Consider the following 24,275-nt stretch of genomic DNA (forward strand, 5'->3'; position numbering starts at 1 on the left):
ATGGGAATAACTCTAGGTTGCTGTTTCTGAAAAGCTCGATTTGTGTGTCATAACAGGGTGAGGAAAACAAGGTTTGTTAATTTTAGTTTTATTAGCACTGAAAATCTTGAGTGTGGCAAGTGTCTGTGGCAGGTGTTTGGAAGAAGGGATGCAGTAGCAGGAAACATGCCCAAGAAGAGTGAGTGGAGGGGATGCAGTAAGATCAAAGACGGGAATATCCAAAAGGAATTCATTATTTCTCATATTAAGAATTCTTAAAGAGGCACTAATGTCATACTAAAACTTTTCTGTTTGAGTAGCTGTGGCAATTTGATCATGAATGAAAATGGAGCTGTTTCCCACATGAATTTAGAATGTTGTAAGTCACTAATTGATGCCTCTAATGAGATACAATAAAGTGAACAAGATGACAGAACACGTGCATAGTAGTAAAAGGGTCCCTTTTTGGTATGTCTTTTGAGGACCTTTAAAAATGCACACATCATTGCAGGGGACTAGAACAAGCGTTTGATTAATTCAACAAATGATTAATTTGAAAAGAAATACATGTTTCACACCAGGTGAGCTAAAGATGTATGAATTTTGACAGGACTGCTAGATTTGGCAACGTTGTATAGAGAAAACAGATTGAAAAAGCTTTGCCAGCAAACAATCAAACAAGGCATTTGTGAAGAGAATGCCATCGCTCTTCTTTCTGCTGCTGTCAAATATGAAGCTCAGGTAAGCAGAACTTCTCTTCAGGCAATCAGTTTTTTCTGAGAAATGAACCTTTTTAAAACATAACTGCATTTAACCAATGAGGCACAATCAATGCTGTTTCCCTTTCTGGCTTCCCAGATGTTTGTTTTCCCTTTTTTAAGTTATAAAAAAAATTAAAAATGCAGCAACTAGGGGTTTCTTCCTGGCCTTTTGACTTGCACCTGTGAGTTGCAATTCTTAATCTGCTTCCTGCCTTGTCATCTGGCGTGGCATGGCATACAAATTTCTCTCTGTTGTTTACTTCACCTTTGGATTTTGCATTGACCCTTGACTTCCTCAGTTCTCCTCCTGATCATTTTGTCTACCAGTGTCTGGTACAGTCATTCTGGAACCGCCTTTTACAGGCACTGGGAGAATTTACCTGTAAAGTCCCTCCCGATTTTCAATTGCACTTACATAAAAAAAAATCCATTTTTTGCCACGTTGTTCACAACGAATCCTGCTGGCATGCAACAAATTACCTATTGTTATTCCTCTCCCCACATCCTGTCATCTGGTCTGCCCTTGGCTCTGGAATGTTTCGCTAGCACTCAGCCTGTTATCAGCAGTACTGCAAGAGTTCTTATTTGTAAATGGACAAATACTTTCAAAGATATTTTCCTTTTATCAACTTCTTCGTGCTGTGCTCTTTAAGGAAATAGTGATGTGGTGGGTTTTAGTACTCAAGAAGTCTGCGTATGTGTTTTTTACTTAGTAGCCGTTGTTATAACTGAGCACCTTATTTGAGAATCTGTCTTCTTTCTGTTCAAGATTTCTTCTAAGACTAAAATTAGTGTAGCCAACCAGATTACTTATTGGAAAAGCCAAAATATGTAGTGCTAACAATGTTATTTTTAACAATACTAGGATTTTTGCTTTTGCCTGGCTGTCAAATGTAAGATGAAGTTTTAAAGGAGGAGAGGCTAGAATTGCAATACGATGGATTGATAAACAGCTCCAGGCACCGGAAGCAAGTAGAAACAAGGAACTGAAAGAAAATCTGGGTTATAAATGTTGCAGTAGTCTGTACTGTATGGCAGCAGTGTGCTAGACGAGATGAATTTGTGTAGGAGTTGGAAAGAGGAGGCTGAAAGTCAGTGAGTTTTGTGAATAAAAAGAGGGGATGACATCCAGATGAACAGATAATGAGATGATCAACTGCTGGTTACAAGGCAGTTGTAACCAAGGTATCAGGAACAAAAGGCATGAACAGCTGAAGCAATGAGAAGTTGTACTTTCAGGTTGTCATGGTGGCAGAAGCCCATCAGATCAGGGAACACTGGAAGGAAAGGAAGATCCGTGGTTTGATTCTCCTAACAGCAGAAGTTTTCATTAAAAGTTTACTCTGAAGCTTCTCCTTTCACGAGCCTTTTTTTTCTAAGCTGAACAGTGTTGAACGCTTCCAAAGCAGGAGTACCTTCAGTTGACCTGTGTCAAGTGAAGTAGTCCAAGAGTGGTTAAAGATACATTTAGGTGTATGTGAAGTAGTAAAACTAGTCTGGACAAAGTGCTAGAGTTTATAATGGCTGAAACACAGTAAAAAGGATTGGCTGGATGACTCAATGTATGTTATTCTCCTCTTCCTTCTATGATTCAGTGTTTTCTTCCATGTCCCTGTGTTCTTTCAAAAAGTGTAGTATTTTAATGCGATCATCAGACGATGGATTAGTTCACCTACCCCAGGTGCAGCATGTGCCAAACTCAGGAGTGCATTGTTCCCCTCCTCCCTACACGCACAGCTCAAAGGGATGCAGCAGGACTGCTTCTTTTCTGCTTTAGAGAAGCTCAGCAAAGACTTCTTTATCAAAGACACAGAGTAGTCTCTAGCAAACCATTAAGTGAGCCAGGATCTTTCCATGTATTTTATTAATATCGTAAAATTTGGATTGAGAACCCTGTGCTGTGTAGCAGCACTTCAGTAGAAAACTGTCCAAAGAAGGATTATCCAAGAGGCCTGGTATTTTGGAAGTTTGAAAAGATAGAATTAGTCCATTTTTTTGTCATTAAATATGAACACTGCAAGAGAAAGATGATAGTGCTGTGTCATCTACCATTAACATATCAAATTAACCGAAGGCTGACTTGGCTACAGGATGCATCTGTTAGTATTGAAAATGCTTAAAATTTTGTCCTATGCTCAGAAAATAGTAAGTGTTGCTGCTACAAATCATTCTAAAGGAATATTTCTAATATGCACTGTAAAAAAAAATTAGATTAATCATCTTCCATGTAACAGAATTAAAAGCCAGTGTTTCTTGAAACTGCAAAATTAATGACCAGGATTCTGTGGTATCTGTGGTCTTTATGGATCAATACCAGAAAAGGCAACTGCTGTTCATTTTATTTAATGTGTAATTTTGCATGCTGGTTGTAAAGCAGCCGAGGTTCTGGCAGTAGCATTTCAGAGGTCTGCTGCAGGCTGACAGTGTCTTTGATCTTCTAATTTTTTTTTTATTTCTTATTTTATTCCCTTTTCTTGCTTTTCCAGCACTTTCGGATGAGAGATACAAATTACTTCTGTGCATTTTTTGCTACCTTCTTTCGTTTTAAAGAATATTTTATGCTGTCTGACCTCTATAAAACCTTTAGATACTTCTTGATGGGGGCAACAGGCTTGAAACATTGAATCTAAGGAAAAGATTTCAAAGGGAAATGCACTATTCTGCTAGATTCCTTCCTACTACTAAGCCCTGGCTGCAATGTTTGAGAACTTAACATAGCCTAAAACTGGTGTGGATTAAGAGACCTCTTTTTGCTGTAGCCCTTGAAGAGTTTGTAGATCATGGATCATAACTGCCAATTTAGACTTGCCTTGCTGCTGGATCCACTTATTTGCTGCAGAGTGTAATTCATTGCCCTTCAACAGCAAGTTGTTGCATAGGAACCAGCTAAAGAGCACTGACCTGGTGCCTGGAGAGGAGGATTGCCACTGTTGTGCGGAGTCTGAGTGGGTAAAATCTGCTGTGTGAAATCATGCTTGTATGGCTTAAAGGCTTGTACCTATCCTGTGCTGAACGTCTGAGTATCCTGTTACAGCAAGACCAGGACAAGACAAACTGTTCTTGCTATCTAGGAATCGCAGCAACTAGGTAGGGACACAGAATTCCTAGGTTAGCCATGAAAGATGCATGTATCCGAAAATCTGGTTTGTGTTCAGGAGGCATCATTGAATGCTACACCATATTTTGCTTTTATTTTCAGCAAGACTAGGGTGTCAGCTGTTTTTTACAAGACCACTACTGAATTCAGTGCAGGGAGAAAAAGGAAGGAGCTACTGAATACTTTAGCAGTTGTATGTGGGGGAAGTTGATGGTTTCACTTACTAATAACTTATATTCTAATGAGCTTAGTAAATGTGATCGAGTTATAGAGTCAGTTTAAGTGGCTACTCCTGTTTTCTCAGAGAGGGTTTATTGAAAAGTTTGTGTGAACTAATTTCATCCTATCATTTGTGATCTAATCAAGCTGATCAGAAAAGGGATTGATAATATGAACGGCCTGGTATATTTTCTGCTAATTAAATGACAGATTTGAAACAGCAAAATAATAATTTTGCTATCAGTCATTTATATTACAAATTACCTAAATTTATTTGTAGGACTTGGAAGAATTTTGCTTCAGATTCTGCATAAACCATTTAACTGTTGTTACCCAAACTCAAGGCTTTGCAGAAATGGACCACGACCTCCTGAAAAACTTCATTAGCAAAGCAAGCAGAGTGGGAGCATTCCGAAACTGAGGTCTTACTCCTCTCAAGCTGAAGAGCACATCCTCTTCTCTCCTGGAAATACTTCTCCTTTGGAGAACTTACCTATGGTCAGCATGTGCAAAGGTTTGGAAAGAAAGGCTCGGTGTCCATCAGCTTAGGAAATGTGTGAAGTCCACTAACGTACAGGTTTTGTGAAGATGGCTACAGCATAGATGTATGGTGAGAGTTCCTTGCCAAGAGGCAGAAGCTAACAATAAGAATTCAATGCAGTAACTACCCTTTAGTTTGCTTGACCCTTAAATTCACGCAAACTAAGCTGTCATTGTCCTGTCTGTCTGGTTTGAATTTTTTCTTTTTATATTTCTGTTTGTTTGTTTTTACACAACCTCCATTTGGATTTTATGGGACAGTGACCTGTTTGCTGCTAAAATGTTCATAGTATAATTTTATCACCAAACTACATTAACATGCTGTAGTGGGCTGCTTTGTGCCTGGTTTCTCATCCAGTGAAGGCACAAACTTGTTTTTCTGAACATACCATAAACTAATATAAATTCTTCAGGATGAGACGCTTTCTGGTTAGTAGGAGGATGTGTCTCCCTTGGTGTTTTTTTGGAATGTAGCCACATAAGCCACGAAGAGCTTCGGCTGGATATCACAGTTTTGAGTTCGTGGCGCTTACAACTGTTGTTCTAGACAGAATGAAAAAAAAATCTTCCTTCCCATACCAGCCTCTTTCCCTGGCACCCCAATGGGTCAGGAAGAATTCGTAGTATTTGTCTGGACGTGAATTACTGTGCTGTGTGTTTTGGTGCTGAAAACCATCTGGTTGCTTGTCACCAAGAAAAAGAAACCCAAACAAAACCCAAGGGAAGGGAAGTTCCACTTGAGGTTGATTTGTTTATTCCTGTCTTACTATCTATCCCCACATAAAGCATCTTAGGAAAAAGGGAGAAAGGAGATAGTTTTGAAGTGGTAAAATGGGTTTTGGTTAAATCTGATTCTTTTCTGCTTGGCAATAAAGACACAAATACATTGCTGCAGGCTCTCCCTAGGTCAGTGCTGCAAGGTGACCCTGCCGCTCACCTCACGTGCCCATTTTAGGTGAGAGGAGTTGCCCTCTGGACACCCCTCTCTCTCATCACTGACCACTGAGGGGACCGGATGACTAGGCTGGAGTAGATACTTATTTTCTATCTGACTGAAATGAGGTAAGACAAAACCATACTCTGTGTTGCAGAGAGGGAGGTTTGCCCCATTACAGAAGATGTTGAGCTCATGAAGCATTTACTTGGATTTTCTAATGGGCAACTGTGAATTAACCCTGAGAAATTGTTTCTCTTAAAGTTTTGACTGAATGAAGTGGCTCTAAGTGCCCTTGGTTAGTGTTCCACAAATGGAGAAGGCGAGGAGCTGGATGACCAGGCTCACTACACCAATATAATCAGTCATGTGACTTCCCTTCAGATCCTTGTTGAGCCACAGAAGCCTTCAATGATTTTTGCCAATCCTTAGATGTGGTTTCTAGGAAACTAATTCCCATAAACGATCACAGACTCATTTCCTCATTTCTAAAGTACAAATAACTGTTCTTTATTATATTGGAGGATCATTTCTCAAACAAGCCTGTTCCTTGAAGAGTAGGAGGAAAAGGAGAAGCACATCCCCAGAGAAGAAGATAAGTAGCCAGTAGTGCCTGTCTTCACATCAGTCCCACTTCCCCTGTTGTCACTAGAACTACACCAGATCATTGACTGCTAACAAGCCGGTTCTGCTATGCTCCATGATTAGAACAACTTCCTCCAGCACCGTAAGTCCATGCCTTAGCAGCTGTGTCACTTTTTGGTATTCAAACAGAACTGGTCAAAAACTTTCCAGTACATAATGCAGTTTCATCAAACCCACAGCTTCCCTGGGGAAAAAAAGACCAGTTTTGATGAGTTTGAAAAGCACCTGATCAGGCACACAGATAGAGGGTAGCGCAGATGGTAAGACAGTGTCATGGGAGGGCACAACCTTTTTGTAAACCTTATCTGATCCAGCCCAGCACTTGTCATACCACAACACAGACACAAGGCAATTTTTAGGAAGCCGAGACTGGGTAATTTCAAGTGTTTTGGTTAAGCTAGGGATGGCTGGAGGGAAGTCTCAAGAACTGCTTGGCTTCACCTGCCAGCATTTTCTGAGCCACTGCTCAGAAAATGGCTTTCTGAGCCATTTTTCTGAGCCACAGAGTGCGATGCCACAGACCAACCCATCCGTGGGTAGCAGCATGTGCTGACTCTTGCCCTGCACACAGGGCACTGTGCTGGCACACAGCCAGCTGCACTAGGAAATGGAACAGCGGGGCACCGGGGCCACTTGGCCTTTTGGTCTCTCCGGCCTTCCCAAGAAATTTACTGTAAAAAGTCTCTCAAAATGTTTCTGTTCTTTAAGTTAAACCACCAAACCAAAACTGTAACTGTGAAGCGATTGTTCTTAACATCTCATCAGAAAGATTCTCTGCTCGATGAAGAGCCTGGCTCCCTGGAGACACTGCTCCATGGAGGGAAGAGCAGTGGAGCCCGATACCACTCTCCAACGTTGGCTCATGTTCATAGCAGCAGTTCAACAACTCCTGCAGTCAACGTGTCATGCGTTCTTAGCAAGGCATTTTGGGCTCAATAGAACCATTAGTGCCATTTTTTTTTTTCACAATGTATTTCCTTCCTGCTCGTAATTTTTAACCTACCGTAAAGCCCAGCTGCAACTGCAGAGCAATGGACAAAGTCTGTAATTGTGAGAAAAAGCATCTCTGGACTGAATGAGGGTGATTCTAACGAGCCAGTGCGTCAGTGTTGGCTTTTACTCATGCAGTCTATATCATCAGGCCTGGATGCTTTAGCAATGCATCCAGAGAGATTAATTTATTTAATTTTTTAAATTTTCATTTGCATGCACTTTCCTTAGCACTTAAATGTCAATGTTTAAAAAACCATACTGGCTTAGGTGGTTCCATGTTGATGTGTATTTATAAATATGTGCTTGAAACCCAATCCTGGGACCTATTAAGAAATTAGGGATGTGTTTTATTGTTGTGAGATGGGTCTGCAACAGAGTTAAGGTTGTGGATCTTGCGGGTTAAACACTTCATGAAGTCTGTAAGCGTTGTTCTGTTTTAGGACACCACAGGCTAAAAGGTGTTTGCTAAGAAGCGTCAGCAAGGTCAAGCATGAACTTATCTGGGGTTTAAATCAAGAGGGATGTTCTGCTTTGCATAAAGGGGGAACCAGGTGGATAAATTTTGGAAATAAATGGAATTTGAAAGAAGTGAGAGGGATGGGGTCATTTAAAGGTTCTCAAGTTCCTGAAGCTGAGAGCCAGCGTTGCACTGTCATCCAGTCCCCGCCTCTAGTTTTATTACAATGCCTGATAACTACATAAGCTGCTGAGTTTGTGACCTGAACAATTTCCACGGGCTTTCCTTGTAAAGCAAAGCATTTAATTACCCCATAGAGACAGGATGCAGTGGCTGCCACTTAGCAATGCAGGAAGTTTACAGCCTGCACATGAAACTATGTTTTGATTTCTTGTTTCTTTTATAATTGTCTGGTTTTAATAGACCATTAATAAAAATGCTATCATAATTTAGAACTATGTGTGGGTATTTTCTTTACTGAAAAGGGAAAGAAAATCTGACACTCGTGGACTGAGTTGACTGTGGAGTTTGTAATGCAGGGGGAAAAAAGAAATAAAACAGATGCTAATACTTCAGAGAGATATTTTAAAGACTTGGTTCCTCAGGAAATAACCGCCACCAGATAAAGTGTTTGTAAGCAGAATGAAAATTGAGTCTGCCAAAAAAAAAAAAGCTGGAGAAATTGCAGAGGTGTATTTCTACCTGTCAAAGAAATTAATGCCCTAGAGACTTAATGATTCATAAAATTGTCCTCAAAACAGCAATTGTTTTTAAAGCAAATATACATCAAAGAATCATTTAAAATCACGGAATTCTAACCTAACACAGCCAAGTCCACCACTAAACCATGTCTTCAAGCTTCACATCTACACCTCTTTTAAATACCTCCAGGAAGGGGGACTCAACCACTTCCCTGGGCAGCCTGTTCTGGTGCTTTTCCATTCTTGGTGAAGATTTTTTTCCTGTTATCCAATCTACACCTGCCCCGGCACAACTTGAAGCCATTTCCTCTCATCCTATCATTTGTTACTTGGGAGAAGAGACCAGCACCCACCTCCTTTCAGCCACTCCTGTACCTGAAAGTGTGTGGCTCACACAGGCTGTGACAGGTAAGAACAGGCAGAGCTTGGAAACAGGAGAGAGCAAGAGATTAAGGAATAAAATCGCAAATAAGCAGCTGGGAGTCAGCTCATCCGTCTCGAGAAGGCTACGCAGCTAAGCCAATAAAATTCCCCTTAAGTGTCCATGGAGAGAAACAGACCTCTCAGATACACGTCGCACACCCTCATTTTACACATACAGCTTAGGCAAAGACACATTTTCTCCACAAACACACATTTCCATTGTGATTAGAATAGAGTTCGATCAGTGCCGCAATTCACCCCCATCCCACTTTCCGTCCAGCTCTGCTGCTCTGAATTCTAATTATCTTTTTTTCTCCTGAACCAGTTCCAGTATTCTAAGCCCATTTTGAATAGAAGATCTGGCTGTAAGAAAGGTGCTCTCAAACACATTGAGATTTCCACATGTGATAAAGCGCCATTCGTTTCAATGCACGCTTATTTGCATATGTATCTACTTAAATAAAAGATGGAAAAATGTGTCTTCAAAGAGGGCAGAAACTGGTGAATTGGGCAGTGCCCTTTTGCTGCAAGGCTGCAAGTTTAGTAGTGTTGAGTCACGGGCACCTCTGGACTCCAACAAAGCAAAGGCAGGGAGCCCGTGAGGCCGGCAGCCCACAGCCCGACACCCGCCTTACACTGGGATTCTGACAATCTCAGCTGTTTTCAGCAGCTCCAAAACCAAAAGAATCAATTAGGAAAAGCAGGGTGGGGGAATGATGGGAACGCTTCTAGCTGCGGACCCCAAGTTCCCTGAAGAGCAGCCTCAAGAACCTCTGTGAGGGCCCATGAATTATAGAAACATAGAATAGTTCGGTTAGAGAAGACCTTTCAGATCATCAATTCCAACCATGGATGGACATTAGTGGGGCTGGACTAGAAACAGCAGCCATCTAGGGGAGCAAATGATGTTGGAGACGTAGAAACATTTTATTCTAGGAATAAGTAATAAAGCAGTGTTTGCTGTTGTAAAAATTACCTCAAGTTCCCTTGTACTGTTTCTGCTGTCTCTGACGCTCTCTCGACACTCAGCGTTACCCTCAGGTATGTGAAGGCTTTGGCCCCACCTGCAAAAGCCAGGGACGCTACGGGCACTCAGCACAACCCAGCAAAATGCCAACCTGGGGCTGCTCCAGCAGCTGCACCGGCACCCACAGCCACTCCCAGTCAAACCAGTACTTCAGAGCTCTTGGGGAGCCCGTGCCCCTTCCTCCCCCAGCTCAGACCGGGGCCAAAGGGCAGCAGGGCAGCAGGGAGCACATTTGGCTTCCTCCTGCCCATCCTACATCCCCTCTGGGGACAACTACAGCCTTGCAGCTGCCACAGCCACAGCTCCCAGGCTCCTCAGGTGCTCCTCGCAGGACGTGCCTTCCAGCCTTCTCACCACCTTGCTTGCCCTCCTCCGGACGCCTTCAAGCACCTTCTCATCCTACTCGAACAGCACAGCCCCAACTGCACACAGCGCTCAAGGAGAAGCTGCAGCAACACCAAACACAGCAGTCACCGCTCTCGAGCGGTTGTGCTGTGCTGGGGCAGCGCAGGACGCCGTTCAGAGCACTGGGCTGCCTCCCAGCGAGCTGCTGCCCACCAGCAGCCCACATCCTTCTCAGCGGGGCTGTTTTCCAGCCACTCCTCTCCCACTTTATCCTCGTGCCTGGCGGGAAACCCACCCATGTGCAGAATCCCGCGTTTGCTCCTCTTCCGTTTCATGCCAGTGAGGGTGGAAATCACAGATGGTTACTCCATCAGAGAAGGCACAGGTGCTTCTGCACAGGGGGAAGGCGCCCAAGGGAAGAACTTCATCTCTGGGACACTTTGACGTCCAGTGCTGCAGCCTTCCCCATCCCTCCCTGGGGACCAACTGACGTGGGAAAAGGGACACATCGCTGCCATAGCAGCACATTCCAGCTGCAAATACAGTTTGATTTATTTGTACTGGGATTTCCACTCCTCTGGCGCGTGTGGATGACGCTGGTTGTGGCTCTGGCTCTCCTGATGGAGCCGCTGGGGAAGGAGTGGTAAAGGCAGGCATCACCCTCGCAGCACCTCATCCCCTTGCAGCCTCCAACCCCAAACCCAGGTCGAGCATTCCAACCGTCACTACTAACTAAGGGTGACCCAGACCGCCACACAGGCCTGCACCTGCCTGGAGCGTTACCAGTGCCACCTGGAACAGAAGCTCTGGCAAGAACAACATCCCCAGGCATCCTAGGGAGACGTCTGCAGGGAACTGCAAGCCCAACAACACAACTGGCATCACCTCTGCTTGTACCATCTGCAGTCACGGTGGAAGTGCGATACAGCAGGACGTCACTACCGTATGAAGTTGCCTTCTCATCTAATGAAAGGAAATTACCAACTAGAAATCTTTTAAAAGCTATTTTATTTATCTTGAAAAGAGAGAAACTGATTAGTTGTATAAAATATTATCATACATTTGACATAAAGCCCTCGGTCTTAGCAAAAAGACACATTGTCGTAGTACAGAAACACTAAATCTGCCTGGGAACCGGACTCTGTAACGGCACCCCTCTGGCCAAAGGGTCCTGGAGCAACCTCCATGGCTGTAACAGAGCTTACGGTCAGTGCACCCCAATGTTAACATATATTCTGTCCATAAAACTTTGCAAAAAAGGGAGAATATAAACGTAAGGCTCGTTAACACTTCTGTACAGGGGCTCGTCAAGTTTGGCTCTTGTGCAGATGCTGCAGGAAGGCCGATGGGAAATGCTCTGTGCTTTTAGACCCCAGGCTGCTGCTCTTGCCTGGAACCCAACTGGAGACACTCAGCTTTCAGCTTGGTGCCCCGTCTCAAGCCATCTGGCTTGACAACAATCAGGTGAAAATTTGAAGAAATCAAGAAAATTCTACATCATTAGAATTCTGAAATCTTAGGAACCAGGTGGGATTTAGGTTTGAGGTTCTTTTTAATAACCGAGATCTTTCCAAGATAGGAAAGTGCACATCAAGTACTCTGTAGATTGTAAGAAGCTTCAGCTTCTGAGAAGGTTCCCTGTGGGATTCATGTTCCATGAAATTCCAACTGCTGGGCAGCCCAACTGCCATCTGAAATGACACTGAGGCGAGGGTTGGGAAAGGAAAACTACAAAACGCTAAGTACTGGTTTCAGTAGTACGACTACATCATGAGTTCCCTTTGAATGCAGGCTGTACTGCTGTCAGGCCCTGACTCCGCAAGATCTCTGGCTGCTGCATTTAATGTGCTAATTATATACAGAGACAGAAATCTTTGCAGTATCTGGCACCTCACTTTCAAAATTTGCAAGTAAAGAAAAATCTAAAAACAAAATCTAAAACAAAATTAGTGCATTTCAAATCATTCTAGCTAATATTTTGTCTTTAGACAGAAAAAGTCAAACCTGAATTGGCTTAAATCAGTAACGCTGCAACAGCAAACTAAGACATCTCCCAAGTCTGTTTTTAAAATCCTCAAAAAATATATATATAAATAAAATTCAGTGGCTTACGTTGTGTACATGCTACCTCATAAGGCAAAGCATGAAAAACGTTTTAAGAATTTTAGAAGTCCAAATGTTTTCAACTGGTAGTTTGGAATAAAAGGCAACTAAAAAAAGCAACTCAACCAATGAAGCAATAAAACAAAAAACAAGCTAAGAGGGCCTGCAGAGCAGCCCCTGGTCCTGAGAAGAATCTCACTTTTCTTCACTGGCTGAGGTATCATTTCCATCATTTAGCTTCTGCTTCTGCATTCTTGTTCGAGTCGATGCTAAAAGAAAAAAGAGAAAAAAATTAAATACTTGCTTCAGACATGATTATTTCTTGCAAAAACTGATAATGACACAAGAGATTGCATTACACTGTTCTAAACAAAATAAATCCCACATTTTAAAAGCACACATGTAATTCTGAGTTGCTTCAGCAGTTCCTGCTCAGTCTCACAACTGAAATTCACTCCAGCCACTCACCGAAGTTCTCATTGCTTCTGTACCTTCCCTCAGTGCATCTCCATCCTTAAAGCAAGCCAAAGGATCCCGTCTTGTTGTCAGGCAGATGCCCTGGACTAAGCTGTCCGCACATCCCAGAGCCACTCTGCCCAGGAAATGCTGTTTCCCCACAGTGACACACGAACACAACAGGGTGCGATGAAGAGCTTCCCTTATTGACCACTTGAAACATTTCCCCTACCCAAAAATAAATGAGAGGTGCCTGCGTCCGCACTCATTCCTCTCTTGATGAACAAATGCTTTTTAATGGACAAACCAAATCAGCTACAGAGCTCAGATTCCACCAGAGAATGCCTGGCCAGAGCGAGCGTGTTCCTCTTGCGAGTAGACAATACAGATTTGGACCTGGGGACTGGGACAGGCTGCTTCTCATGAACTGGATCACAGAAAAGTGATCCCATTAAAAATCTGAAAGAAATGCTGACCTGCAGTAGAGGAAAAAGCAGCCTCGGGGACATTTTAGTATGAAAGACAGCAAAGCAACGCTCAGATTACCTACAATTTTCCTGTGTATAAAATTTTCCTTTACTTTATTGTAATTGTCTGAAGAGGTGCTCTGGTCAACTAAACGCTGCTGCAATGACTACTGATTTCTACCTGCAAGCTCTCAGCTAAGGGTCTGTCACTGGAACAAATGGAAAAGCCTTGGCATGCATTTAATTCCATTTCAAGAATTTCAGTCATGCTCATTTTCTTATTCACGGGTAATACAGCATCTTCTGTGCTGCTGTGCCATTTAATAACCTCAAAAAGGCTTTCGAGGATTTCCATTTTATAATCTGCATTTTCACGATTAAATGGAGCAAGTACAAAAACCTAAGCAAGTTACCAAAATGATACCGACATTGAGCACTGTGTTTAGCTGAGCGCATGAACTGTTTTATCCGAGGCATTCACTGCTGTGCTGTTAATGAAAAGATATAATACTCACTCATTTCTGCCAGCTTTTGTTGGAACTTGGACTCCTGGGGTAAGTGTTTGCTGCAGAGAGAAAGCATTTGATTAAGCAGAAGTTAAAAAAAAAACCACAAAATCCCAAACCCTACCTTTTTAGCCCTGTAAACATAACCATTGGAATGGGTCCAGAGGAGGGCTTGTGAAGATGATCAGAGGGCTGGAGCACATCTGCTATGAGGACAGGCTGAGAGAGTTGGGGCTGTTCAGCCTGGAGAACAGAAGGCTCTAAGGAGGCCTTATAGTGACCTTCCAGTACCTGAAGGGGCTACAAGAAAGCTGGGGAGGGACAAGGGCATGTGATAGGGTGAGGGGGAACATCTTTAAACTGGAAAGAGGAAGATTTACATTAGACATGAGCAAGAAATTCTTCATGATGAGGGTGCTGAGGCACTGGCATAAGTTGCCCAGGGAAGCTGTGGCTGCCCCATCCCTGGGGGTGTTCAAGGCCAGGTTGGATGGGGCCTTGGGCAGCCTGATCTAGTGGGAGGTGTCCCTGCCCATGGCAGGGGGGTTGGAACTGGATGATCTTTAAGGTCCCTTCCAACCCAAACCATTCTATGATTCTAACCATAAATCAAGGCTAATTCGTTTCAGTGCTATCGCCTTCTCTTACAAAGATGCAAACTCTTTTTCCTCCACACTAAAGAGTTGCTTGATTTCTCATACACCTAAAAAATTTGGGGTTTGTGTTTCAAAAGCCTGACTGAAGGCAACAACACAGTTTAGTGCTCAGCAATAACACTGGGATGCAGGATGTAACGGCACCGAGTAAATCCTTGCTTCTGACCTCGAAGTGTCTAACCGAAAAGTATTAGAACCTCCCTGGGTCGTTTAATGTATTTACTGAAGTTCACAGATTGACAGAAGTTAGGATAGCAAGCCTCAAATACACGTAGGAAACCAAAATATAGGTAAGTTTACTGAAAAGTTGAGAACAATCTCTTACCTTCCATCTGCTTCGTCTTGCCCTTCTATATCAAAGCGCAGCCTCTTCAGTGGCTTCGGAGCAGCGCTTACTTCTGCGCTGCGTTTCAGCTGGCCATCACTGTTGCACACCATTTGGTTTATTTTTTGAAACTTTTCAGAAGTCTGAAGATACAAAAAACCAAGGGAATAATTGCCGAGAAATTCTGAAACTACTTAAACTTCCCACTAAAAAAAAAAAAAACGAGGAGTTCGACAACTCTGCAGTTGAAAATGGAAAACTTTAAAAGTGACATCTGGATATTTTAAAGGAATTAATACGGCACCCCTATGATCTTTGTGCTCACGAATTAAATCAAATACTAAGTTAAATTGGAGATGCTCACTGGTCAGTTCTACAGGTGCCAGCAAGTCACCCCATTCCTTCAAAAGTTACACACATTCAAGACCAGACATGAAAAATGTAGAACTCACCCCAAATGGTTCACCGATTGACACCAAAATTCTGCCCAATGAAGAAAAGAAGTGTTTAAGATTAAGCTATATTTATTACTAATTACATCCACTAATTTGCAAAGGTTAGCATAAAAGACATGAACAAAATCTCTTCTCCTCTCTGCGTGAACCGAGCAAATCTAGACTGTGTTTCACTGTGCTGAGAATGTTCACGTTTCCATTCAGCCCAGTGAGTGCTGAGTCTCCAAATCAACCAAACCACACAGATGGAAAAGAAACTGTCCTGAAAGAATCAGAAGCCCCCAGAGTTCATCCCTGAGCAGCATGAGGATAGTTCAGTGCTGGGTACCCAGACAATCACCCTTCCATCATTACCTTTAGGTGTGTGATAATCAAAACCACATAGCACTTCAACTTCAAATATACAATAGTATTTTAACTTTCGCACGCAGTCAGCCAGGTACAATGGGACTCGCTCAAGCCTAGTTTGAAACACCCACTGGAGACCTGCACACTTGCTGTCATCCTTGGCTGCTAAGAACTACCAACCATGAAGTGTTCTGCTCGGTCAACTAAATACTCTGAAAAATTTTGTTCCAAAGGTATTTTCTCTTTAAACAAGTGTACAAAGTTCAACTATGTTTTTCAGGAGTGTGATCCTCAGTCAAAGCCAACAACATTTAAGCAACTAACTCAGAAACTCTTATCTGGGACGTGATTATTCTCAAAAAAAACATCAAAAGAACACAAATTCCTTGAGCACACTGACTGCAATGAAACACAAAAGCACTCAAAGATGGACAAAAGAGTCCAAATACACAAACTTTTAACCAGAAAACATACAATAACCACGGACTACTGGCAAAGTAGAATGTGCAGTTTTCCAATTTGTTTCCACTGAAGTCCCCCAAATGCCTTTAATTTAGTAAAGAAATGCTTGTCAACAACCTACCTAGACCTTGGAGTCATCTTTGTTGGTGACTGAAACCCATCAGGGAATTTGTATGGGCTTTTCAAGGGCGAGATGTAGATATTATTGCCAGCAGGGACACGCCGAGGGGAGTTGGAGAACTGGTAAGGGCTGCGAGGAATGTGTGGAATAGGTGACAGAGTGGGAGGCTATAAAAGTAATAAAATAATCATAAGGTTTTATTGCCTATATATTCCTATTCTATTAAATAATTAATACTAAATACAACTAGCAACTTACCCTGCTGGAGGCATACTGCAAAATGTTTGTTTTCAGCTTCTGCATAAACACTAAATTGTAGAAGACTATAATGGAGTCATACTGTTCTTCCCTGATAAGAACACGCTTGAAAGTCTATAGAGGGTGAGAAAATCATACACAGTAAAACCTAAAAAAGGATGACAATTTAACAAACACAAACCCATTCAAAAAAAAACCTGTTAGATACGACCTAAGGCGGCACGTATATTGTATGCAAGCTGTTGTAACCATTTAAAAATGTTTTCAATTTAATTTGTTTAAAAATTGTTTCTTTTTTCCAAATGCGTATGAACATCAGTAGAAGCACCAATTTAACTGGCAAAGCCCCTCAGCATGAACACGGTTCATCAGTACTTAAACAACCTATTCCAAATCTAATCTCCATTTACTTTCACACATACAATTGTCAACAGAAAAGGCTTCACTACTGTGCACACCTTGCAAGGCAAGAAAAAAATAATTACCGACCTGATGTGGATAAAATAGTGCTTTAGACTTGCAGACAGAAGTCTGGAGCTTAGCAAAGATGCACATGTACACAATGAGAAATTCTGCTACTAAAAGGATGCCTACAGTTCAATTAACTGATTGTTTGTTTTTATTATTGATTTTATTAATTATAGCAAAGATTTAAGGCCCTCACAAAGAGAGGAACTTCTTAGTGACAGAAAAGCCTGCAACTTTAATACATGCATAGCTGTTTGATATCTTATTTCTCTTGAAATTTCTACAGGAAGTGATCTGCTTATCTCCCCTTAACGCTGTTCAGTAACTCCTAAAAGAACTTGGGTTGTCTTTGAAAACCCTGTTAGGACTAGACCCAAATCTTTCATACAGTCTCCAAACACAGTCATAACCCATTACTTAGCATCTTTAAGTAAAGAAGTGGAATGAAGTTTGCTTCATGAGGAGAGTTACCAAACCATTTGTGTGAGAAGTTTAAAGACACGTTTACTATTAGAGCTGCTTTTCTCCTTCACAAAACGGAAATGCCTTGAAGCAGAAGTTTTCTTTTGTATATTCAAGCATAATCTGTTTTTTTTTTTTTTGTTTTAGACAAACGGAGAAACAATTAGTTTACAACATTTTTACGGAGGGATAACATTAAAGAATTTCCATACCTCTTGATTTGTGTTGGGAAGCTCTTTGTATGCTGAAACTATTATTTTAAATCGAAGATCTACATTCTTTACTTTGCATATGCCATACATGGAACACATCATTATCTATTAAAGAAACAAGACAACACAACTGAAAATGCAGAAAATAAATTCAGTATCTTGAAGTTAAGAGCTTTCTATTACTGACTGTGCTCCGTAAGCTAGCATGCAACTCAATTTCATAAGAACTTCCAGAATGTAAGTTCTCTGCTGTTCCCTCTGTTTCTGTACGACAATCAACTAATAGGAGCTGACAGTACCTTCTCAAACTCATTTTACACACTGCACTTCTAGGGTAGAATAATAAAACATTTATCAGCAATGCTTGTTTTCCTCCCAAAGAAAATCAGTATTTCCTTATGGAAATTATTGAAGAATTTGGTGTGTCTTCATTATTTTGAAAATAGCTGTAAATGGTATTTGAAGATCTCAGAGAAAGTAACTGTCACTACTTAAAGAAACCTGAGATGATCAACTACTTTGAAGGATCAACAGAGAAATAAAAGCTCTGTTTACAGAGGCTAAGGAGCATATAATGAACATTTTGTTTAGGATAGTCTTTTTAAACTTTGCTAATGCTACCTGATCCAAGTGCCTGTCTCTCATCAGTTCATACTCATTTTGCAGTGTGTGCTGGAAGAGGGTCCAGATCAAGGGTTCCAAGTCAGGATGATCAGATAGAAGACGAAAGAACAGGGTACGTAGTCGAAGATAGGCCAGTAGATACACTTGGGAAAGAGAGAAGAAAAATAAACTGAAATTGTACTAATTGGAGTACACAAAACAAAACGAGCATGATGGAAGGTGGACAGCAATTGAACATTCACCGTCTCCTACCACAAGAACAAGCCACCAAGTGAAAGTAGTAGAAGTCAGGTTCAAGATAAATGGAAAAGATTCACCACACAACAGGTAGCGGACACACGAAGTCCACACCAAGCAATCCTGCACATGAATGTCTACGGTGACTCAAAAAGAGACTAAACAAGCATTTGGAACACAAATCTACCAAGTGTTACTAAGTGGACACATTGCAAAAGGCTCAGAAAAACCCCCGAGCTGGAGAAAATCAAAGCTTGGGAAAGCGTTCAGGGGAAACACCACATATGCTCACCCAGTTCTTAAACTTCCCATGATGTCTATTTATGGTGACTGCTGGAAAAAGGATACTACGACAGAAGTACTCTCCACCTTAGCCCATATGGCCACTCTTACAATCACAAGGTAAGTTTTCAGTCTAAGCTTGCAGTGTGTAGGTCACATGCATTAACCTGCCGGCACCATTCTACTATTTCTTTTAAAGGCAGCCGAGGGTTTGCACAGTGTTTGCTACAAATTCTGTTACAATCTTTTAAGAAATGGTGAGCTCCAAAAGCCAGAAAGAATAAATAACAAGAGGTTACTTTGCAATGTCAGCACATACAGAAGAAACAAACCTTTTTTGTAAAACAGAGAGAGGGAGGTAGATTTCTGTGGTTTCTGTGTCTGGGGAGTCGCAGTTGGCTGAGCATCTGGAGTGGAAGTGGCACTTAGAGGAGGTCTCACAGGAGAAAGATAGCTGGAGAATCAACATAGATCAAGCACTTCAACATCACTGGATAAGGGAACAATTTTCTATGAATAACACTTGCAGGAACTCTTCCCTCTTCCCTCATTAGAAGAAATTAATTGCTACTACCACCTGTTATTCCCATATCAGCAAGTAAAAAATCAAAGTATCGATTCAATACCCGATAAAGGGACTAATTTATTCCTAGACAAGTGAAAAAGCAGTTTGCAATTACAAGTTTGACAGGGCTTGGAAAAAATATTTCAGAATTTGATTTAGATAAATTTACATTTATAATAACCAGCAGCCAACACAACAGTTCCAACATAACCTACAGTATCAAGCCTAATAAGTAGGCAAACAGAATGCAGGTGCATTTAAATATTAAGGGTTACGTTAACATCAAATTTTACTAGACCTCAAAGCACATTTGTCACTTACAGGTCTGCTGCGGTGTGGTTATGTTGAAGAGGCACATTGAGGCTGGACGTGGGCTCAGGCTGATCAGTTTGGCCTTCTCGTTCTTTTGACTGCTTGATAAGATCAAACAGAGGCGACCCCTGAAAAATGACAGTAACAGTACATTTTACTGACAACAGACAACCACACTGGATGGATTTTCTCCCTTCTCCAAAAACACTCCCGAAATATGATCCTAGACAGAAGATTTATGCTTTGAAATATTTCAGGACACTCATCTTTGTCAGATAAATAGTTAAAATTTATCTGGCAAAATTTAAACTATTAAACACAGTAAACACTTTCTGTTTCTATAGCAGTCCATTAGACACAGGTTAATGGCAGAGTTGAGACATAGCTGTATTCTAGAGTCTCTTATTGCTTTGTATTAAATAGCCATTCCTGGGGAAAAAAACAACACAAGAAAACATATAAAAGGTCACATTTCCAGAAAAAAAACCACATCAGTGACTAGAAGTTACTGCTGCATCTAGTGCCAATCCATTTCTGCTACAACATCTACCCAGAATTTTACACATGACAATATACAAAACAAGTCTTAAACTCGTGTAACCGCACTGGAGGTTATTCAGATCTCTACAGTATCACAATCCAGAGCTAACTCTTGCAAGACCTATAGTCACTAACATGAAGTCTCTGCCTTCATGCGCAAAATCAAAACCAAAACCTGTTTTGGTTTTGGGTCAATTATCAGTACTTCAGGCAAGGCAGACGGAATACATACGAACCTACCAAGAGCTTGAGGCAGGAGGCGATGCGGAGACGATGTTTGTTGAAGCAATACAAGTACTGCTGCTGATGTTAGCAATACACAGCAGTCTTGCAGAAACAAAATCTCAGACTTTCGCTGCTTGTGCATCATGCATGGAGTACAATTTTGCTGAAATAGCAAGACTGCATGGGAAAACATTTTTGTACCATACTTATAACTAATTTTGAAAACACAGGGTTGCTGGCTTGCGTGGGTTTTTTATTTTCTTTAAGCAGAAGACTCATCCTTGAGCACAATGTTGCCTTCCAACAGTGCAGCACCAGAACTGCAAAAGCCACAGAAGAACATATCTAGCAAATATCTGCCTTCTTAGGGCAGGGGGAGAAAGCAGTGTCCATAAGACTGGGAACCACAGAATCATAGTATGGTTTGGATTGGAAGAGATCTTAAAGATCATCTAGCACCAACCCCCCTGCCATGAGCAGGGACACCTCCCACCAGATCAGGCTGCCCAAGGTTCCATCCAACCTGGCCTTGAACAGCTACAAGGATGGGGCACCCACAACTTCCCTGGGCAACCTGTGCCAGTGTCTCACCACTCTCATTGTGAAGAATTTCTTCTTAATGTCTATTCTAAATCTTCTTTCTGCCAATTGAAAGCCATTCTCCCTCGCCCTATCACTACATGCCCTTGTAAAAAGTCCTTCCCCGGCTTTCTTTTAGGACCCCTTGAGGTACTGGAAGGTCGCTATAAGATCTCCTCTGAGTCTTCTCTTCTCCAGGCTGAACAAGCCCAACTCTGTCAGCCTGTCCTCATATGGGAGGTGCTCCAGCTCTCAGATGATCATTGTAGCCCTCCTCTGAACCTGTTCCAAGAGTTCCATATGTCTCTCATTACTGGGGATTCCAGAACTGGATACAATACTCCAGGTGGGGTCTCACAAGGAGATGAATCACCTCCCTCACCCTACTTGGCCATGCTTCTTTTGGCGCGGCCCAGGATATGGTTGGCCTTCTGGGCTGCGAGTGAACGGAGTGGGCAAAACCAGACACCTGGCGTTTTCCTCCAAACAATCCTCAAACAAGAATGCTTTAAAATCTATCAGCTCAACACATGTAAAGCAACATCTGGTAGTCCACGGTCTTTTCGTTCCTACAAATTTAAAATATGATGGCACAGATGATAAATCTGTAGCTACAATAACAAATAGGAGCACAGCAAGCATGTAAAGCAAGCTGTATCACCTGGCTAAGGCAAGAAGAAAAGCTCTAGTAAAACTAGATTTACTAGAAAAATTTACTAATCTAGTAAAACTAGATTAGATTTACTAATTTACATTAAGACTTTCCTCAGCCTGAGGTGCATTAACTAAAAATTCAGAGAATCAAGAGACTTCACCAGTTTTTCACATGGTGTAATTTTTATATTATGATTTTGGCAATACTAGAGCAGTTTCACCCATAACAAAAACATCAGTTACTGACTCATAACCACATATTTATTTCTCCATCATTTCTCAATCAGATCAGCTCTTGGGCTGGTTTGCACCATCTTTCCCTGGACTTGGGAGTGCATGCACTTCTCACTTGTTTCTTTCAGTGCTGCCCTTGCTGAAAATGCAGAGACGTGACCTTCTCCATTTCTCATTCTGCTGGCCACTTGGCCTCTTCCTTTTTATTATTCCCATCAGTGTTTCACCATGCTCTGAGAAACCTAAGTTTCCTTCCCAGAACAATCACTAATTCACTGCCGAAACATCTTGATTCCTTGACTAAAAGGGAGTCTCACTTCATTCATTTCCCATTTTAGCTATTAATGACTGAGAAAGAATTGTTTTCAACGAAGCATCAGTAGGAGGAAAAGAGGTTGATAAAGGGGAATGAGAGGTCAAGAAAGCAAAAGTTATTATTTCTGAAGTTAGCACTCGAGACTTGAATTCCAGGCCCTCTCTTAAGCCTGTTCCAGTTTCCACTACAGAGTGTGGTTCCCTTAGATAAGGTGAGGTGACAAAACAGCTGCTACACCTATGGAAGGGACCTTCCTACTTTTGCATCATTTGCACTCCTCCTCATCTACTTATGAGCCTTGATGATAAGTCAGCCTCCATCTGCATAAGCCAATTTGATGCACTAAACCAGCAGAAAGTTAACAGGGAAAGCAAAACCAGATTTAAGGCAGCTCCTTAGAGAATCACAAGCAGACCCAGAAAAAAGCATTAAGGCAAGGCAGCAACACCAAGAAAGTTGGGAGTAAAGCAGGAAAGAATAAAAAATGGGAAGTATGAGATGTCCCACATTTACTGACAACAGCCTGTTCAATCAGCTGCTCACATGCAAAATTTTACAGGAATGCCTTCCATCAAGTCAGATGAACTATGCTTAACAAGAGGATATTCTTTGTGTAGGAACATCTACTTAAAGAGACCAGCCAACATCAGCGATGGCGAGATGCGTGAAAGCACTGATTCAACGTGTGCCCTTCGACAAACCATGGTCGAGTCACCTACCCAGACTGCAGAAACTTTGCTTGCACTGTAGTTACACAAGCAAGAAAAGGTTATTTAGTTTTGAGGCCTGATAAAAGGTAAGCTGGGCATTGTGCTGATCACAACTTCCACCTTACAGCTGAGAGGGCTTTAGATAAAGTCCTCCGTGCTCTTTCACTAAATGCAGGGCCACTGGATTGAAGAACAAAAGGAGGTGGTACACCAAGACCCATGTCTCACAAAAACCCAATTTTTTTCAGCCCCCCTACCCTGCAAAACTGATGGGTTTAATTTCAACCTTGCCTTCTTTCTTTATGAAGGGGACTTCTATTTTAGCAAATCTGAAGCACATTCTGCAGCTTACACAGGGAGCTCTCAAACCTATCAGAGCAAACTGTTCAGCTTCAGCACTATTACTTGGTATTCAACAATCTACCTCTCACTCGAATGAGCAAAATATAATGCCATTAACCAGACAATTACCAGTCCTCAAAATAGTAGTCACAAAAGAACTTTAACCCCAGGTCAAGTTTTATCAAATGAGAATGTTCATTAGTAACTTGTTTCTAAAGTGATATTATTCCCACTATCTTTTACAAATTTTGTATTGCTTTTCAAAGCTTTTAAGCAGCATTTTAGGTCAACAGGTCACCTCAAATGCATTCCTTTCACATGAAAGGAGTTTTGCATAGCTTTTATTTTTATTTAATGCTCAGTATGTGATTCGTGTTACTAGATGCAGGCACAGAATCAATTTTACCAATTAAGTGAAATACTGCTTTTCACTTGAGACTTCCCTGAAATGGCCAGAGAAGCCTTGTTTTATCCATGCGAAGAGAGATAAAGGAATTAAAGCCTAAAATTTCTCAGGGTCAAACAGCCACAGGCAACAGAATGAAGAATAAGACTGAAATGTGACTTAAGTCTCCCCTCACACTTCCTGAGGCTAACTAGAACTCTGCAATGCTAAACTCCATGAAGTAGAGAGGCTTTATTAAGTGAGCCTCTGCAGCATGCTTCGCTGCAGCAACACCTGCATCACAAGCTTCTGCAGTGATTTTTCCCCCAGTTTGAAAGCTCCTTTTAAGGACAAAACAGGCAGAACTTCTCGCTGGTTAATCTTTATTTGGCAATGGTGAAACTACAGGACACACAGGTGCTTCCCAGCTTCCTGATCTCTACACGAGCTCTGTCCCAACAACATGTTTAACTGGACTTTGGTTTCTATGAAAAGATTAAATGAAAGACCTAAATCCTTAAATGTGGACAACAGCCACCCTAAGGTTTGGATGTGGCCCGCTGACTACAGAAGAAGCCCCTGAGCAGCTCTAATCTCAGCAGTGCAAATTAGCAGCATTTTAAAAACTGCTTTTGTCTTTGCTTTATGGTTTCCTAATTAATTTTCAGGTTTTAGTTACTTGCCCACACTAAATTTTAATGCAGTGGTTATCACTAAATAATGTGTTTAAACTATAATGCCAAGTTCCCTTGGTTATGTTTGTTTTGGGTTACTTTTGTTTTTTGTTTGGGTTTTTTTAATAATCAAAACCACTTCAAATTATTGAATCTGTCTATACAATACATAACTA

The 24,275-nt window shown here is 41.6% G+C and overlaps 2 protein-coding genes across 13 annotated transcripts in view; one reads left to right on the forward strand and one right to left on the reverse strand.

Moving 5' to 3' along the window:
- Positions 1 to 8,060, forward strand: part of LOC104066154 (RCC1 and BTB domain-containing protein 2) — a 36,261-nt gene extending 28,201 nt beyond the window's left edge. For 8 of the 9 annotated variants that reach the window (XM_054070696.1, XM_054070690.1, XM_054070738.1 and 5 more), the window contains 2 exons: positions 590 to 720; positions 4,337 to 8,060. In XM_054070696.1, the coding sequence (XP_053926671.1) occupies positions 590 to 720; positions 4,337 to 4,477 (272 nt within the window). In that variant the 3' untranslated portion in view covers positions 4,478 to 8,060. The remainder of the gene's footprint in view (positions 1 to 589; positions 721 to 4,336) is intronic. The other variant, XM_054070730.1, reaches the window with a different exon arrangement.
- Positions 8,061 to 11,112: 3,052 nt separating this feature from the next.
- Positions 11,113 to 24,275, reverse strand: part of RB1 (RB transcriptional corepressor 1) — a 92,775-nt gene continuing 79,612 nt past the window's right edge. For all 4 annotated transcript variants that reach the window (XM_054070541.1, XM_054070516.1, XM_054070533.1 and 1 more), the window contains exons 18-27: positions 19,450 to 19,568; positions 18,896 to 19,017; positions 18,042 to 18,187; positions 17,421 to 17,525; positions 16,279 to 16,392; positions 16,021 to 16,187; positions 15,087 to 15,117; positions 14,635 to 14,777; positions 13,663 to 13,712; positions 11,113 to 12,493 (exon numbers count right to left, since the gene is read on the reverse strand). In XM_054070541.1, the coding sequence (XP_053926516.1) occupies positions 12,420 to 12,493; positions 13,663 to 13,712; positions 14,635 to 14,777; positions 15,087 to 15,117; positions 16,021 to 16,187; positions 16,279 to 16,392; positions 17,421 to 17,525; positions 18,042 to 18,187; positions 18,896 to 19,017; positions 19,450 to 19,568 (1,071 nt within the window). In that variant the 3' untranslated portion in view covers positions 11,113 to 12,419. The remainder of the gene's footprint in view (positions 12,494 to 13,662; positions 13,713 to 14,634; positions 14,778 to 15,086; positions 15,118 to 16,020; positions 16,188 to 16,278; positions 16,393 to 17,420; positions 17,526 to 18,041; positions 18,188 to 18,895; positions 19,018 to 19,449; positions 19,569 to 24,275) is intronic.

The sequence above is a fragment of the Cuculus canorus genome, chromosome 1, assembly GCF_017976375.1.
Source record: "Cuculus canorus isolate bCucCan1 chromosome 1, bCucCan1.pri, whole genome shotgun sequence".
Taxonomy (NCBI): Eukaryota; Metazoa; Chordata; class Aves; order Cuculiformes; family Cuculidae; genus Cuculus; species Cuculus canorus.